The 17,669-nt window shown below is 38.2% G+C and overlaps 2 protein-coding genes across 3 annotated transcripts; both read left to right on the forward strand.

Moving 5' to 3' along the window:
* The first annotated feature begins 1,357 nt into the window (after positions 1–1,357).
* On the forward strand, positions 1,358–4,583 carry LOC104905253 (pentatricopeptide repeat-containing protein At1g02150). The gene is made up of 2 exons (XM_010693727.4): positions 1,358–1,902; positions 2,874–4,583. Exons 1-2 carry the CDS (start codon positions 1,534–1,536, stop codon positions 4,110–4,112), a joined length of 1,608 nt encoding a protein of 535 aa, XP_010692029.2. The 5' UTR covers positions 1,358–1,533; the 3' UTR covers positions 4,113–4,583.
* Positions 4,584–9,205: 4,622 nt separating this feature from the next.
* On the forward strand, positions 9,206–15,569 carry LOC104905252 (iron-sulfur assembly protein IscA-like 1, mitochondrial). 2 transcript variants are annotated; one of them, XM_010693725.4, is made up of 3 exons: positions 9,206–9,487; positions 12,322–12,439; positions 12,733–13,060. In XM_010693725.4, exons 1-3 carry the CDS (start codon positions 9,301–9,303, stop codon positions 12,836–12,838), a joined length of 411 nt encoding a protein of 136 aa, XP_010692027.1. In that variant the 5' UTR covers positions 9,206–9,300; the 3' UTR covers positions 12,839–13,060. The 2 variants fall into 2 exon arrangements, with proteins under 2 accessions (XP_010692027.1, XP_048496093.1); XM_048640136.1 differs by lacking the exons at positions 12,322–12,439; positions 12,733–13,060 and adding exons at positions 13,222–15,017; positions 15,143–15,569 and having other exon boundaries at positions 9,351–9,487.
* Positions 15,570–17,669: the final 2,100 nt, after the last annotated feature.

Raw genomic sequence — 17,669 nt, forward strand, 5'->3', positions numbered from 1 at the left:
TGAGCAGAGCAAGTATAAGTATTAGTAGCATAGCAAAAATGCGTTCCTTTTCCAACTCATTTCTATATTTTTATGTAATTGAATTTCTTTTTTATTTTCTAGCTCGGCTATTTAACCTAGCCGAGCCATTCTCCTTATTTTATAAGTTTTGCTTGGTCTGGGTTTGAGGTTGCATTGTTGACACAAACAAAATACACCCTATTGAGTGTCATTTTACCCCTAAGTTGGATCCTATGTACATCTACTATGCTTTTGAAAGTACAAAATTAAAGTAAAATAATATAAATTTTAATAAAAGGGGAAATATTTAGAGGTACTTTTGAGGTTTGGCTTAATTTTCAAAATATCCTTGAAGTTCAAAGTTTAAGTTTCAAGAGTACCTTAAGAAATTAATGCACTTGAATTTCGGTGTATAATAAGGGTATCTTGAACCCAAACACAAAGTTCAGGGATATTTGAAAATTTTCCCAAATATAATGGGTAATTTGAGAATTACGTCAAATTTCAAAAGTAGCTTAAGAAATTTCCCTAATAAAAAACACATGTTATCCTCAATCATAAAAGAATATGTAAGGATCGAGTTGGAATTTAATCGTAGAGCTCTAACCTTCCAATCATGAGCTTGATATCAACTACCCCAAGTTTGGAATACTGTTTTTTGTGGGTGTACTTGTACAAATACCCAATTATTTACAAAATATGAAGTAAAAGAATATAATAGTATGACAAAAGAAGGCACATTATTATATTTGATAAACATTACATTTTATGTTATAATATAAATTTGTATAGTATTTTCTATTTAATAAATATATTCGACTTTTTCCTTTTTCTTGACATTATATTTGTATACGTGACAGACTTATATGTCAAAAGAGGATTACTTTTTTTTCGTGTAAAATTAAATTACTATACAAATATAAAACATATCTTGATCCATCATGTTGTTTCACAATTAAATAATAGATTACTTAACTTAGAAGTAATAACCGAATATGAGTTTGTCAAAAATCGGATTCTATTCAAATCCTACACAAGACCCCAAATCTCGCCGAAATTAGTCGAAATTTTAGATAAAACAACCCTCGGCGATCAATTTCAATATTGAAATTGCATAACATATTTGTTTTTGGGTTTTGAGATATTTCCTCACACATGTGAGAGGAGAGAGATAGAGAAAATTTATTGTCCAAAAAGGGAGTGTAGCAAGTAATGTGAAACTTCCTGCAATAAAAAAATATAGCGAGTATTATAAAATGGAAGAAGTATTTTTATAGCGCCTATCTCAAGTCCTCCTAATTCACTCCATATAGCAATCACTTGTGAGTTGTGAGTACTGACTAGCGAGTGCTGACTGTTCACTAATTACAATCAACCATAAACACATTAACACAAGTCATAATAATTTGACCCAAAACCAAATAACGCGCACTTTATCTTCTTTTCATTTCATCCTCCTTCAAAAACTGAGTTCAACAAACCCAAAAACCCAGAAACTAAAATCTAAACCCTAAAATTCACAACCAATAAAAAATGATTCTACAATCCACACTTTCACCTTCAACACCTCATTCTCTCTCCTCAACTGTGTCATATTGTCCCTCTTTCTTCCCATCTGGGTCTCGTTCCTTCATCTCTTTCTCTAATGGCAGACCATTCAATCTTTCAATTCAGTGCTCAGTTCCTCAAGTTTACAGCTATGGAACAATGGACTATGAAAAAAGACCTATGCTAAAATGGGTTGATATTTACAAGAGAATTTCTTTAATGGAAAACCCACAAATTGGGGTTGCTTCTGTGTTGAATCAATGTGAAAAAGAAGGTAAAAAAGTTAACAAATGGGAACTTTGTAAGATTGTTAGAGAGCTCAGAAAGTTTAAAAGATTCAAGCTTGCTCTTGAGGTATTATTAATCTCTCTCCTCTTTTTTTTTTTTTGTGTGGAAAATGGGAATTATAGAGGGTTTTGATTGGTGGGTGTTCTTTGATTGATGAATTTTCTTAATGTAATTTGGGATTTTTTTTTTTTGGGTTGTGATAAGTTTTCATACAGAAATTTCATATTTTTATGCTTGTGGAATACTTCTATATGTAATATGTTGGAGCATGTTGTTGTTTATATGAAATGTTGATTTGAGTGGTTGAATTATGATTTATGGGTGAAGTATGTTTCTTTTTGATTTCTGTGAGGAATTTTATGTTTTACACTGAATTTACAAGCCTTTCAAACCCTTGCATATTGCATCCCTATATGTATTTTTTACTAGTGTTCTGATTTCTGAACAGAAATTATCATGGGAGAAGATGTTATGTTGTAAGAGGGATATTCTTTAGGACTACTAATTTACCATAACTGAGTAATATGAAAGTGACTGTGTTGGTCATCAGTTAGTAGAATCTAAAAGATATGCTGATTAGTTTAATTGTTACATTGAAGGGAAAACTTTTCTGATGTAGCTCCTCGACTTATATATGCTCGGATATACCGCGAAAAAGTGAAGCATGTAGGGGATGTTAGGTTAAAAGAAAGTTATGTCTGAATGTAGAGGTTGAGTAATGAATCTAAGGTTAAGATTAGAAGAAGGGATTTTGAGAGATTCTTTTGCTTCTAGAGCAAGTTCATCTGAGCTACTTTAGAAGTGGGAGTTCCTAGTTCTGGAATTTATGTCAATCCATTTCTTTCATGTCGCACAAGATAGCGATGTGGCCGTGTTATTGTTTATTAATATGTGATCACTGTCTCATACCGTGTAGCTGTTCGTCTTTCAATTACTCTAGTGTTTTCATGCTGTTTCAGCATGCAATTACTGTTAATTCATAAATTAAACCTTTGAAAAGACTAACTATGGATATATGAATTGGGGGACGTGTCTAGGTCTATGAATGGATGAATAACAGAATAGAGAGGTTCAGATTATCCAGCAGTGATACAGCCATCCAGCTAGACCTAATTGCCAAAGTCCGTGGAGTTTCAAGTGCCGAAGATTATTTCACGAGGTTGCCGGACACACTTAAGGACAAGCGAATTTATGGAGCTCTCCTAAATGCCTATGTAGGGGCTAAAGAACGAGAAAAAGCGGAGTCCTTGATGGAGCGAATGAGAACCAAAGGTTATGCTCAACACCCACTTCCCTTCAATGTGATGATGACTCTTTACATGAAACTCAATGACTACGATAAAGTTGATGAACTGATAACTGAAATGAAGCAGAGAAATATACATCTTGATTTATACTCGTACAATATTTGGTTATCTGCTCGAGGGTCCCAGGGTTCTGCTGAAGGGATGGAGCAAGTTCTTGATGATCTGAAGTTGGTACCAACTATTATTCCCAATTGGACTACTTTCAGTACTATAGCTTCTGTTTATATAAAGTTAGGCATGTTTGAAAAAGCAGAACAATGCCTTAAAGATCTTGAAACGAGAATCACAGGGCGTGACAGGATGCCATATCATTATCTTATAAGTCTTTATGGTAGTATAGGAAACAAAGAAGAGGTTAACCGTGTTTGGAACACATATAAATCAACTTTCTCGAGTATCCCAAATTGGGGTTATCATGCTATGATTTCTGCACTTATCAGGTTGGGTGACATTGAGGGTGCCGAGAAAATGTATGAAGAATGGCTTCCGGTAAAGACTTCTTATGACCCTAAAGTTGCCAATCTTCTCATGGGATGGTATATTAGGGAAGAACCTTTTGAGAAAGCCCAAAATTTTTTCAATAGCATGATTGAAGGAGGAGCGAAGCCAAATTCAGGCTCATGGGAGATTCTTGAAGAAGGTCATATTAAAGAGGGGAGGATTTCTGAAGCATTATCTTGCTTCAGGGAAGCTATGTTAGCCGAGACTCCAAAAAATTGGTATCCCAAACCCTCAAATGTATCTGCCTTCTTAGAGCTATGTGATCAAGAGGGCGATAACGCCAGCAAGGAAGACTATATTGTGTTGTTGAGGCAACTCGGTTGCTTACAAGATGAATCTTATAGGTCACTTCTAGTCGGACATGTTGACGTAGAAGTTGGTGAGGGTGAAGGGAAGAGTTTTATTGACAATGGAACTGAAGAGACAGAGGGTGAAGAATCTGATATGTTACTTTCAATTGCGGAGTAATCAATGATTGTTTGTTGGTGATGTGATCATGTGATGCTCTTTTAACTAATGGTTCAACCTTCAACGGCAAAGAGATGTCATGCATGATGTGAATTGCCTAGAAGCTGGTTAGAAGCTCAGGGAGGTTAGAGCAATGCGGGTTTCCTATGGGAATGCCATTTTGAACGTGTATCGATTTTGTGAGTGATAGGTTACGTAGTTTTCTAAATTTATTCGAACACATAGTGTGGTTGAATTATGTAGGTTACAAGTCTTGTATATGAGCTTTTGATTTTTTTGGCTGTTACTTAGAGATACTTGAGATGAAATTACTGATAATCTAGACTTCCAAAATGAAGGATTAGTATAAAGTTGATCCTCCACAATTTTGGCAATTAGTTGAAGTATCTATCTTGTGTCAAAGAATTTGGCTTTTTGACTGTAATGATATAGCCTCTTGATTATTACCAAAGTAATGGCGTTGTTCTTCTACTTCATGCGATTTTGCCTACTTCTTCACTATATTTTATCTCGACTTAGTTTCATGGTTAAGTGCATATGTCTGACTTAAGCTTGAGAGGTGAGCTCAAACACTATAATTTAAGAGGTTGGTTAAACATTTCATCTCAAAAATGTTGCAACATGTCTCCATCGAAAGTAGTAAGGATCACATCCCATTTGTGATTCAGGCGATGGTTTATTCTATTTAACTTATTTTGATTAATCTGGACCTATTTTATCTAAATTTATATAAAATTATTAGAATTAAACTTATTTTTCTGAACTTATTCAATTAGCAAAAGAATCAGCACAAAGCTCAAGGAACTTTGATTAATGACTTTTTTTTGTAAGACAAATGGAGCTAACTATCATGCTAGCCTGGGTCTTGTTCATAGAATCCAATACTTTCGCAACTCAATGATGGGCAACTTTCCGACTTGTCATCAAGAGTTGTTTGTATATCTAGTGTTTTGTGTGATTTAGCCAACCTAATTATTTCCTTTTTTGCCATAAAACAAAAGACAATTTCTACTACACTATAAAAAACTTAAATCATTTCGATTTTTTTCTTGGAAAATTCAACGTACCTAGAATCATGAGTCATCGAGCAACATAGACTGAACTAAAGAGATGTAAAAAAAAAAAACCTCAACTATCAAGATGTTCAAAAAAGTACATTTGATAATGTCTAACTAGAAATTTCAATCATCTAAAACACTACATAAAACATCGAACGAGTTTTTCCCGAACAAATTTCCTCATTTGCATTTTTAACCCTAACATCATATTACTACTTCCTCTGTTTCGTTTTAAATGCAGCAAAGAGGTATTATTTGTGAATTGTGAGATATAAAATGCTCCCTCCATCCTAAAATATAGTCCCCATTTCCCCTTTTTCATACTAATTTATGTAAGTAGAATTTAGGAGGGATAGTAAAGATTTTTTGTTTATTTAAATAAATTGTTATGCGGAAGCGTTTAATTAAACCAACAAGAATTCACAACAACCAAGCACACACACAAGAAAACAAGAAAGCGAATAAATGAACACACAAAATTTAACGAGGTTCACTATCAATGTGATAGCTACGTCCTCAAGGCAGGGAAAAAGATCGTTTCACTATGAACGAGACGATTACAAATACAATAGGCAAGATTCAATTGAATTGAATCTCAAAGACTCTCTCTAATCTTCTCTATTGTGTTTTCTTTAATCTCTCTCTCTCTAACTTTTGTGGTTAAAAGCCCTAAATATGACAAAACATATTTATATGAAGTCTAAGATACAAGCCCTAAGTCGTAAGATAAAAAAAAACACCCGAAAATTTCGCATCCCCCGATAGGTGCGGGAGCACCATCATCTGGTGCGGGGGCACTAGCCTGATGTGCGGGCGCACATGCCTCGAGTGCGGGAGCACCAAAGTGTTCTGCCTCAACTTGAAGAAATCCGTCGTAGCGAATGCGCGGGAGCACCACTACTTGGTGCGGGCGCACCGACATTTGGTGCGGGCGCACCACTCGTGCCGAGCCATTCTTCTCTTGCGCAAGCTGCTGCCTTCCTCATTCGGCAAGTCACAACTCACAAATCTCCACCTTGACTTGCATCTACCACACGACTCCACCTCGAAACCATCAACACATCATGTACCTCTGCAACAGTACGCGAGATACTCCTTTCCCCTCCTGCTCATGCATCTTTCACCCGATGCCAGGCTTGCCCTCATATGAGTCTCACCCAATCTCGCCAAGATCGCCGACCACTCATCATGAACGACCCTGTCTCACAGCCTATGATACCCATGTTGCGCATTCACCTGAAACCCAATTTATTACCCGTCGGAAATCAAATCGCCTTCACTGAACCGCAAACACACTAGCTCCACCTTAATCAAGACGAGCCAGTACCCTGCCAGTTGCTCCAACTAGAGCCATTGCACTTACGTCTAAGTACCCAAAACAAATCACCCTTGGCGCAGGGGAACTTCCGTCGAAGTTCTTCTATGCTCGCGCCGGAGCACTCCACCCCGTTCTCACTGAACGCAGGCAACTCCTCCTGGAGTCCAATCTAGCTACTCTTGGTGACTTCTTGCAGAATCACCTCTTAACCCAACACTCCCTGGCAAAGACATGTCGCTCGAGATCCCATAGCTATAAGCTGGCACGCAAGTATCGATAGAACCGAACCTTATCATACCAATCTGCTGCTGAGAGATCCTTGGTTGTTCTTCTTGACGACCCTTAGTTTCAACCAGTTGTGTAGAAGTTCCCACAAACTCTACCTCACTGTTGACACTCTCATCCTCAGCCCAAGTAATACTCTCCAACCCGGTTGTTGAACTCATTCTCGTTGACTCTGACCCCTCAACATGTGTAGAAGCCCCCATAAGCTCCACCTCACACTCAAGACCATCATTTTTCAACCCAGAATGCAGCTTCAACTCAGAATCATCTCTAGCCAGTGCGTACCCTGCAAATCATACAAGTTACCCACACCTGACTTCACGCCACGAAGTAACTCACAAGAACCCTTCACCACACGCAGAACTCCATCCCCTCCTTGGAATCGAAAACCCTTAGCTTGAGATATAAGATTTCTCTTAAGTTGTGGAACATGCCTCACGCCTCTAAGATCCTTAACTCTCCCATCATGCATTCTAAACCTCACAGAGCCTACTCCAACCACCTCACACACCGTATTGTCACCCAAAGTAACACTACTCTTGCATAATATAGGTCGAAAACATCTCTTTGTTAGAACACATATGTGAAGAACATCCACTATCAAGAACCCACTTATCTTCTAAGCGTTTCTCCTCATGGACAATTAGAGCTAAATCCTCCTCAGAATCGTAGTCAACCTTATTTTGTTTTGCAAAAGAAGCGAACCATCCTTCTTAGGACATTCACTCTTCCAATGACCCGGTTCTTTACAATAATGGCAAAGGTCACTACTTTTAGGGCCCTTCGACCTAGGTTTTCTCCTATCCCTACTCGAATCTCCCTTATTTTTCTCAGCATTTGCTACCAAACCTGCAGAATAATCACGATTTGCTTTATGACGCAATTTCCTAGTATAAAGTGCCGACTTTACCTCCTCTAGGGACACATTGTCTTTTCCAACCACAAAAGACTCTACAAAATGTTCATAGCTACTTGACAATGAAACCAACAATATCAACGCAGCATCCTCATCCTCAATCTTAACATCTAAATTATGCAAGTCCAGTAAAATAGAATTCAAACGATCGAGATGATCTTTTAGGGACATACCTTCTCTCATGCGTAGGCAAACAACCTTTGCTTCAATAGCAATTTGTTTGTGAGCGACTTTGTCATGTACAAGCTCTCCAGTTTCAACCACAAACCTGCAGTCGTGATTTCATCTGCAACCTCTGTGATGACATCGTCCGCCAAGCATAGCAAGATAGTGGAGTGTGCTCTTTCCTCCATAGATTCCAACTCAGCCTCAGTTAGACCAGTCAGATTTCCCTCTTTTGATGTCGTTGTGAAACCCTTAATCAATGGTTTCCAGATACCTTGTTGTTTCAATAAAGCTCTCATCTTTATCTGCCATAGCCCAAAACTATTCCTTCCTGTAAACTTGTCGATCTTTAAGGTTGTTGTTGCCATGTCCCAAAAGCGATTAACCCCGGTGTTAACCTGTAACTCTTGATACCACTTGTTATGCGGAAGCGTTTAATTAAACCAACAAGAATTCACAACAACCAAGCACACACACAAGAAAACAAGAAAGCGAATAAATGAACACACAAGATTTAACGAGGTTCACTATCAATGTGATAGCTACGTCCTCAAGGCAGGGAAAAAGTTCGTTTCACTATGAACGAGACGATTACAAATACAATAGGCAAGATTCAATTGAATTGAATCTCAAAGACTCTCTCTAATCTTCTCTATTGTGTTTTCTTTAATCTCTCCTCTCTAACTTTTGTGGTTAAAAGCCCTAAATATGACAAAACATATTTATATGAAATCTAAGATACAAGCCCTAAGTCGTAAGATTAAAAAAAACACCCGAAAATTTCGCATCCCCCGATTGGTGCGGGAGCACCATCATCTGGTGCGGGCGCACATGCCTCGAGTGCGGGAGCACCAAAGTGTTCTGCCTCAACTTGAAGAAATCCGTCTTAGCGAATGTGCAGGAGCACCACTACTTGGTGCGGGCAGCGGGCGCACCTGACATGGTGCGGGCGCACCGACATTTGGTGCGGGCGCACCACTCGTGCCGAGCCATTCTTTTCTCGCGCAAGCTGCTGCCTTCCTCATTCGGCAAGTCACAACTCACATAAATGTTGTATGGGAAGAGATGATCTTAGGAGAGAGAATGGAGAATATTTGGTGAAAGAGCATTAATTGGAATATTTTGGTTGAATAAACAAAGGAAAAAAAACAAAATTCAAGAAACAAATAAATAACCAAACACTATTTTTCCAGTCAAATTACGGAAGAAATGTGGAACTAAATAAGAAAATGGAAACTATATTTTGGAACACCCAAAATAAAAATGAGAACTATATTATGGGACGAAAGAAGTATTAGTTCATTGTATTTAAAACGAAACGAAGGAAGTATTATAAATAGGTACTAATCTACTCCACCCATAATAAAATTGGCTTGTGGCAAACACAACCTCCTCCTCCTCTTGAATCTTGAGTTCTTGACCACCAACAAGAAATCACAAAAAAGAATGTCAGCATTTCTGGCTAAAGCAGCTGAGCGAGCTGGCCCCACCATCCGGCGCCAAGCCCTCAGCTTAACCGACGCCGCCGCAAGCCGTATAAAGCAGCTTCTCCAACAACGACAGCGTTCTTTTCTTCGGCTCGGCGTCAAAGCTCGCGGCTGCAACGGCTTGTCCTACACCCTCAACTACGCCGGTATTCTTTCTTCTCTTCTCTTCCTTTAATTTTATTTTGGTTATTTGCAGATATTAATTGTTCTTCCATTATTTTTAGCTTTTATGGATGATTTGATTTCCCTTGATTTATTGCTGAAGAAAAAGTAATCAAAATTGAGCTTTTGTGTGATTCGTTGTTTTGCGAAATTCTATGTTTGATCTTGCCTTTCATGGATATCTTATAAAAGATTGAGGAAATATATAGTATGAATTTTAGTTTTGTATGTTTGGTTTTTATATTACTTCATCCGCGTTATGAAATAAATGAAACACTTATCTGGAAGGTCTCTCACATAAAAAAGACCGAATCGTTTCATTTATTTCGAAATGGAGGGAGTATATCACTAATAAGGGTGAGCAAAAATTCCCCGGAAGTGGATCCAGTTAGTAATGAATTCTCTTTTTATGATGGCCTGATGAATGTACGTGTTTAGTCATGTATGCTGTGATAAAGAAAAAGGGGATGTTTTTGGTGCTTGGTGTGTGCTATTTGTTGTGATCGATTGTTTTAATTGGCAAATCATGCATAGTAAGGATAGTTGTAAAGGACCACAAGTAATTGAGTTCGATAGAAATTTGCGTAGAAATGTAGAAAACTGTAATTAATAATTAGGGAAGTTAAATCGTCAACACCAGAGGAGGTTAGTGTTGGCGGTTGAAATTTCTATAGGAGGATATATTCGATTCACTTGAGATGTCAAGTGGCTGAAGTGGTTGATTATATACTTTGGCCAGTTTGTTGAACTGGAGCTCAGAATTGTTACATCATTAAGATAAGCGGGAAAAGTATCAGTCGAATAGGAATGAAGTGCATAACCTTGATTGAGTATGCTAGCTCATGTTTGCAAGGTTAATTTCCTGCTGTCAGATACCTGATGAGCATAGGTCTTTTAAGTTTCAAGTATATATCTTGGAGTAATTACTTTTCTTATGAGTTGAAGTGGGAGTGTGAGAAGGGGATGCGTATGTTTTTAGGTTTTGTTCAGGGATTGGGGTAACTCTGTATGCTATGTGTATTTAAGTTACCTAGTGAGTATCACAGAGATGTACAAATCAAATGAAATATTATGTTTGTATAGATGTAGGCAAATAGCTATGTAGGTATCTTAGTCTCTTAGATAGACATGATGTGGTTTATTTTTTGGTTTATCTGCTATATTATCATTGTTACGTTCATTGTGGTGGAGACTAGAAGATGTCACCATAGCCCATATGTTGGATGGTTCTTGTCTTTGTTGGGAAAGCAAGGCTCTATAGTCTGAGATAGTATAGTTCTAACTGCCAAGGTACATGTATCATGGATTTTTCTTTGGATTAGTAGTGTAGATATATTATCAATAAGATTATAATAGAATAATTTTTGGGACATAGACATGTTCTGGAAGAGTTTCTTCCAACTGATGTTTTGCTCTGTCCTAATGACTATGTAACACGAGTCCAGCAAGGTGATAAAGTTTTTAACAAGTGGGTTTGGCCAAATAGGGAAGTACCTGGATATGCATTAGTAAAGAGGGTAGTAATCAGCTAGCTGCATAACTGGGCTCAATTAGTTGGAGAATGAAAAAAGTAATAAAAGATGCAATGCAACTGTTGGATTCTGCATGACTGCATATCTATTATTTGAGGTGATATCCTGAAAGTGAAGGGCCACAATATAGATTGATTACTTCTCTCATATGCCAATATCATAGAAATGTCATTTAGGCTATGTAAAATGATGATGTGTCCTATTTGTTGAAAGAAAACGAATAAAGTATCAAAAGAGAGCAGAGGAAAGGGGGCTGCTCCACAGTGAAGCTATCTTCGGATGCTTAGTTTATGTTAAGGAGCAAGGGAACCTTTATTTCAGACAGGGAAAGTGGAAAGAAATCAGGAAAGGGATATAAAGGGGGGATGAATGAAATTAGAGATATCAGAGGAAAGGATTAAGAGATGATGGTGCAGATGAAGCTTGAAGCTGGAGTGTGGTGGTAGATGAAATTGGTAGTGCTGGTGGCTGTCATGTATTTTTTTGGTTGTGAGGGTTAATAGATTAGTATTGGTCATGGCCCATGGGGTCAGGGATAGTGGTATAGTGACGACGAATTGTAATTTTTGTTTATCAAACTTTTATTGTTTTATGAAGTTGGAGAAATCTAGTCTTGTTTGGTGGGAGGGGGGACTAAATTAGGAGCAACCCATTAAGGCAAAAGGGGATAGGCGATTTGAAAAGAAAGTTCATAGATCAAGCATGAAATGTGGAGTTTTCTCTCAGAGGATTTTTGTGTATTTCTTTCTGTGTTGTATTATATTACAATCACCTAGAAAACGGCGATTTCTGTGTGGTATGGGTTTGGGAATATCAAACTTCAAATCTTGTAGTAATCCATCAATCCACACCAATTCACTCACTGCTAGTCTGAGACATACACCTGTATTCTGCTTCAGTAGAAGACTTAGAGATGGTTTTCTGCTTCTTAGTCTTCCAGGATACTAAATTCTTACCAAGAAAAATGCAATAGCGTGTTACGGATCTCCCACTATAGGCACATGTCTCCCACTCTAATTATACCTCACTCTTTGGAACCTTTTTCTAATTTGAGTTCTGTAGAATTCTCTTGTTCTTGTGTCAATCTGATTGAGACTTAAAATATGATCACTAGTTTCTGCACTTGAGAGTTAGTACTTGTACTTCAATAAATGTGAGGTGTAATTTATAGGACTTTTGTTGATAAGTTTTGAAACAGTAAAAATTGAAATCAAGAGAATAATGAGTGAATTTTGAGTATGTGAGGTTCTCATGACAGATTTTTTACATTATAATTCTATGTTCAGATGATAAGGGGAAGTTTGATGAGCTAATTGAGGACAAGGGAGTCAAGATCCTTATTGATCCCAAAGCACTAATGCATGTCATAGGGACGGAAATGGATTTTGTTGATGACAAGCTGAGGTGCGTATGATTTAAGTGTCTATTTATTGCTTAAACTATAACCAAACATAGGTTGGCTTAAGCTGATCCAACCAGATAAACTAACACAAAATTGGCGAGCTAGTGCCGACCCTTTTCTATTCAATGGGTTGACTCAGTTAACCCCTTTAATCAAAAGGGTGAAAACTCATATAATAGTTTGTATGTTATGGTTAAAGTTAGAAGCATCAACCATGACAATGTTCCTGGTCCAAAAAAAAAATTATGACAATTTTATACTTTAGGTTTGATCCCTGTAAACATTTTTATTGCAGGTCAGAGTTCATTTTCATAAATCCAAATTCTAAAGGGCAATGTGGATGTGGAGAATCATTCATGACAATGAGTGGTTCAGACGCTGCTAAACAAGGTCGTAGCTAGATCTAACGACTGAAACTTTTTGGTAGTTCACTCAAATTGAGGTTCCTTTTTTCGATGTTTGGTTGTTTGTTGTAACCTTCAAAAAAGAATCTGATAGCAATGACATGAGGAAATTGTCGTAGTCTTTTACTTTAAGTACGTTCAAGTAATGTATGTACATTCTTCTGGTGATTATGTGAAACTGGTTGTAAATAATAATAAAGCATGCTGTACATTAGATTATGTCGTGATCTTGTCCATTTTACATGTGATGAATGAAATTCTGTTTAAATTGGTAACTCGGAATGCTGGAGATTTTCATGAGGCTTAATTTGATACTTGTGGTCTTGTGGAATGCTATTGTATGATCTTCAAGTAATGTATTCTGCATTCTACATGGATAGCTGCTTTTAGAAACTCAAGATATGCAAAAAGAAAGAAAAAGAAGAAGGATATAGTGAAAGAAACAAAGGCTAAATGGAGAATGAGAGAAATTGTTTCATGCTGCTCAACCTTTTCTATGAGTTTGTGCTCATATGTGTAGAGATACTCTCTTCGTCTTTTTAGTTGTTTCACATTGATCTTGCATTATTCGCATTAACACATCCTGGTTATATTGTTTTAGTAATATATAAAAACAAATGTGATGATGTAAAATATTGTATTTATTATTTTAATGTTAGGCCCTTATATATTGTTTAGTGGGTATATATTTTGTTTGGGCTATTGTCAATTAGGGCCCTAAATTGTTTATACTAGGTTGTATATATACTTTACTCACATGATCAATGAAAACCAAGGAAGATTATTTCCTAACATGGTATCGGAGCCTAAAACAAACCCTAAAATCTGATTTTTTTTTTTTTTTTTTTCTTAATTCTCTCATAAACGTTCGATCGCTCAACAATGGGGGATGAAGAAAAAATTGCTATGTCTTCTCCGTTTTACCTTGGCGCGGGAGACCAACCCGGAAACTTGATCACTCACGTGGTTTTGAAGGGAGATAATTATTTGGCATGGTCTAGGGCAATTACATTGTCTCTACGATCTCGAAGAAAATTTGGATTCGTCGATGGTACGATTACCAAACCGACTGAAAAGAAGAAAATACTTGATTGGGAGACGGTCAATTCGATGCTCGTTTCTTGGATACTACGATCTATGGACCCTAAATTAGCGGCGTCAATGCCCTATTTTGATGAGGCTAAACGCCTATGGGATTATTTGGAGAAACAGTTCTGCATCTTCAATGGTCCACGTCTTCGACAATTAAGATCGAAGATCACTGATTGCAAGCAAACGAAGGGGATGACGGTAGAGGACTACTACAACACGCTCATGGCTTTGTTTGATGACCTCACGAGACTCAAACCTCCTCATGGCTGTGAGTGTGGCCTGTGTACGTGTAATGTAGCGGGAAAATACGCTGCAGACAGGGAAGAAGAAATCCTCCACCAATTTCTGATTGGTATAGACGATGATGTGTATGCGGCTGTGCGTACGAACTTGCTATCCCAGCAGCCTTCTCCTGATTTAAACCGCGCTTATCAGGCTCTTCTTCAAGAAGAGGAGTCGCGTGGCATTGCTAAAGGGAAGGCTGATAAAGAAGCCGTGAAGGATGCCCATGCCTTTGCTGTTTCAACTGCTCGACCGAAGGGTTTTCCGGATCGTCGAGATGAAACAAAATTGTTCTGCGCTCATTGCAAGAATACAGGACACGACTATGAAGGCTGTTTTGTTCTTCACGGCTACCCCGACTGGTGGTATGAATTGAAGCGTGGGAAGCCTGCTGCTGCTGGTACGAGTGCAGCGCGTTCCTCCTCGAAGCCTGCTGCTGGGGCTGCTGCTGCATCCTCTGATACGGGGTCAGGGAAGTCTGCTACAGGTGCTGTAGCTCGTGCCAATGCTGTCCATTCCACTACGGCTTTGGCAGCTTCTGGAAGTAGTGACAATGTGTCCCTTGCTGACTTAAAACCCGAAGATATTCGGGTTTTACTGAACATGGTCAATCATCAGCAACAAGATCGCTTGATAGGTGAGTCTTTGTCCAGGTCTTGGATTATAGACACGGGAGCGTCTCATCATGTCACGGGTGATGTTTCTTGCTTGGTGGATATTATTTCGATTTCTCCATGCCCCGTCGGCCTTCCTAATGGTGATCAAGCCGTGGCAGTGCAAGAAGGGCGTGTCTTTTTGGATGGTAAATTAACTTTGGAAAATGTTTTATTTGTACCTCAGTTACAATTCAACTTAATATCGGTGTCGAAATTGATTGATCATTCACACTTTTTTGTTCGTTTCACTAATACTTTGTGTGCAATCCAGGACCAACGATCGGGGAGCCTGATTGGAGCCGGTGAACGGAAGGAGGGACTCTACTATTTAGTATTTACGGCGACTTCCAACAGTATGTGCGATTCAAGTGTCCGAGATTTCTGTCTTTGAGCTATGGCATCGTCGTCTTGGTCATCCGTCGGATAGAGTAGTCAAGTTAGTTCCTGCTGTTCAAACCAGTATTACTAAAAAATTACATAAAGCTTGTCGTGTGTGTCCACAAGCCAAACAATCTAGGAATCCTTTTCCTACTAGTGATAGTAAAGCTAGTCGTATTTTTGAATTAATACACTGTGATTTATGGGGCTCGTATAGAACCCCTTTTACTTGTGGTGCTCATTATTTTTTGACATTGGTTGGTGATTATTCCCGTGGTGTTTGGGTTTATTTGTTGAATTCAAAAACTGAAGTTTCTTCTGCTTTTTGCTCATTTTTTGCTATGATTGAGAGACAATTTGAGGTGTTTGTTAAATTAGTACGAAGTGACAATGGTACTGAGTTTAAATGTATGCTTCCATATTTTGATCAAAATGGTATCATTTTCCAAACATCCTGTGTTGGAACCCCTCAACAAAATGGTAGTGTCGAGCGTAAACACCAACATATTTTGAATGTGGCCCGTGCTTTGATGTTTCAAGCAAATTTACCGATTGGGTTTTGGGGTGAGTGCGTTCTCGGTGCTGTTTATTTGATAAATCGTACTCCATCTCGTTTGCTGCAAAATAAGACACCGTATGAGTTTTTATTTAATGTGGCACCAAATTTTGATGAAATAAAAGTATTCGGGTGTCTTTGTTTTGCTCACAATCAAAAGGCAAAAGCAGATAAATTTGCTCCTAGGGGTAGAAGATGTGTCTTCTTGGGATACCCTCACGGGAAGAAGGGTTGGAAAGTATATGACATTGAAACAGGTGAAATATTTGTGTCGCGTGATGTCATTTTTCATGAAAATGAATTTCCTTTTGGTGAAAATGCGGTGGATGGTGACAATAATATGGATGATATTTTTGGTGATAATATTGTGGGAGTGGATCATGATTTTTTGAAGGATTTGGAGTACACATTGGAGGGTGAGAGGGCTGCTGATTTGCGCACTCAAGAGACTGCTGGCAGGGAGGTCCACAGCCCCCCTGCGGTGCTTGATGATGGCCGCAGCCAGCCCGCGGCAGGGACTGCACAGCAGCATCCTGTGCAGCAGCACCGTGAATCTGCCACTGCTGCTGGCAGCTCCTGTGTTCACGAGGCTGCTGCTGCTGGCAGCCCTCATGACGCCTCTTGTACGGAGGAGAAAGTCACGGTTCCCGTTCTTAATCGTGGTGATCGAGACCGTCATCCACCGGGTTGGCATCGAGACTTTTACTCACATGATCAATGAAAACCAAGGAAGATTATTTCCTAACATTTAATCTTTTTGATACGAATATTTATTATTTTAATGCATAATGATAATTAAATATAGTAATGAGAAAAAAAAAGGCTAGATATATTTTTAATGGGAAATATCAAAGCCAAAGTAAAAACATCTTAAAAAAAATAGAATGGTGTATTTATACAAATAAAATATTTATGTAGATGTCGGTATACTCTTTATATGTAAATTTTGTTCTCTATCGAAAAAAATATGATTTTTTTCTTTTTGAGTAAGGAGAATTTCCTTAAAACAACGGGGGAAATTAGGGATTCTTCTCGTAGGGGTGAGAATCGAACTGATGTCACAGGGGTGGAAGAATTAATGAGAGTCTTACAATTTCTAGGTCAATCATGATCCTCAAATTGGGGAGAACTCATGTCACAGGGATGGAAGGATTAAAGAGAGCCTTACAATTTCTAGGTCAATCATGATCCTTATTCCTCACATGAATTACTGTAATGTTCCCTGCTTACATCATATATGATATGGACAAAAATGATTCAAATAGGCCTACTAGCCAAATGAAACAAGAAGCAAGGATGAAGATGTAGACTTGAAGTCCGGCATACGAAGCAATAGTGGTAGGCGTGCCGCGCACCTATCAAAAGTAATTACCTAACCAACTACCCAACTATATAACAGAGCAAGTCAGGGTCGAATCCACAGGGACAAACGTATCAAACACTAGATATCTTGACTCAATTTAACTAAACGAGTGACAAACAATGATGAAAAGAGGTGTTGAACTAATACTAACGCTAAACTATGACAATCACTAGAGACGCACAGGGTATAATCAGTTAATTAAAACATCTAGAATTAAGCATCACCACTAGCATGACCAATACATGAATATTTTCATCCCAAATAAACATAATCAACGGTTCAAGAGGAGTAATGCACCCTATAACTACCAAAGACCTCTCCCGAGTACCAATGGCTACTCTAAACAAGTAATCAAACATATTCCCATACAATCATGCATGAAAGAGGCATTAAGCATAGCATCACAATTAAATTCCTAGCAATCCCATCTAACTATTCCCATAGAAGATATTCATACCATTGATTGGATCAACAAAACCATCTAGATTCAATTCCCATTGA

Source organism: Beta vulgaris, chromosome 1 (genome assembly GCF_026745355.1).
Source record: "Beta vulgaris subsp. vulgaris cultivar EL10 chromosome 1, EL10.2, whole genome shotgun sequence".
Lineage (NCBI taxonomy): Eukaryota > Viridiplantae > Streptophyta > Magnoliopsida > Caryophyllales > Amaranthaceae > Beta > Beta vulgaris.

Coding starts and splice junctions, on each gene's coding strand:
- LOC104905252 (XM_048640136.1), top strand. CDS start 13,724: ATGGGGGATGAAGAAAAAATTGCTATGTCTTCTCCGTTTTACCTTGGC. Junction 15,018..15,142: donor AGGGCGTGTCTTTTTGGATG/GTAAATTAACTT, acceptor TGTGCAATCCAG/GACCAACGATCGGGGAGCCT.
- LOC104905253 (XM_010693727.4), top strand. CDS start 1,534: ATGATTCTACAATCCACACTTTCACCTTCAACACCTCATTCTCTCTCC. Junction 1,903..2,873: donor GATTCAAGCTTGCTCTTGAG/GTATTATTAATC, acceptor GGACGTGTCTAG/GTCTATGAATGGATGAATAA.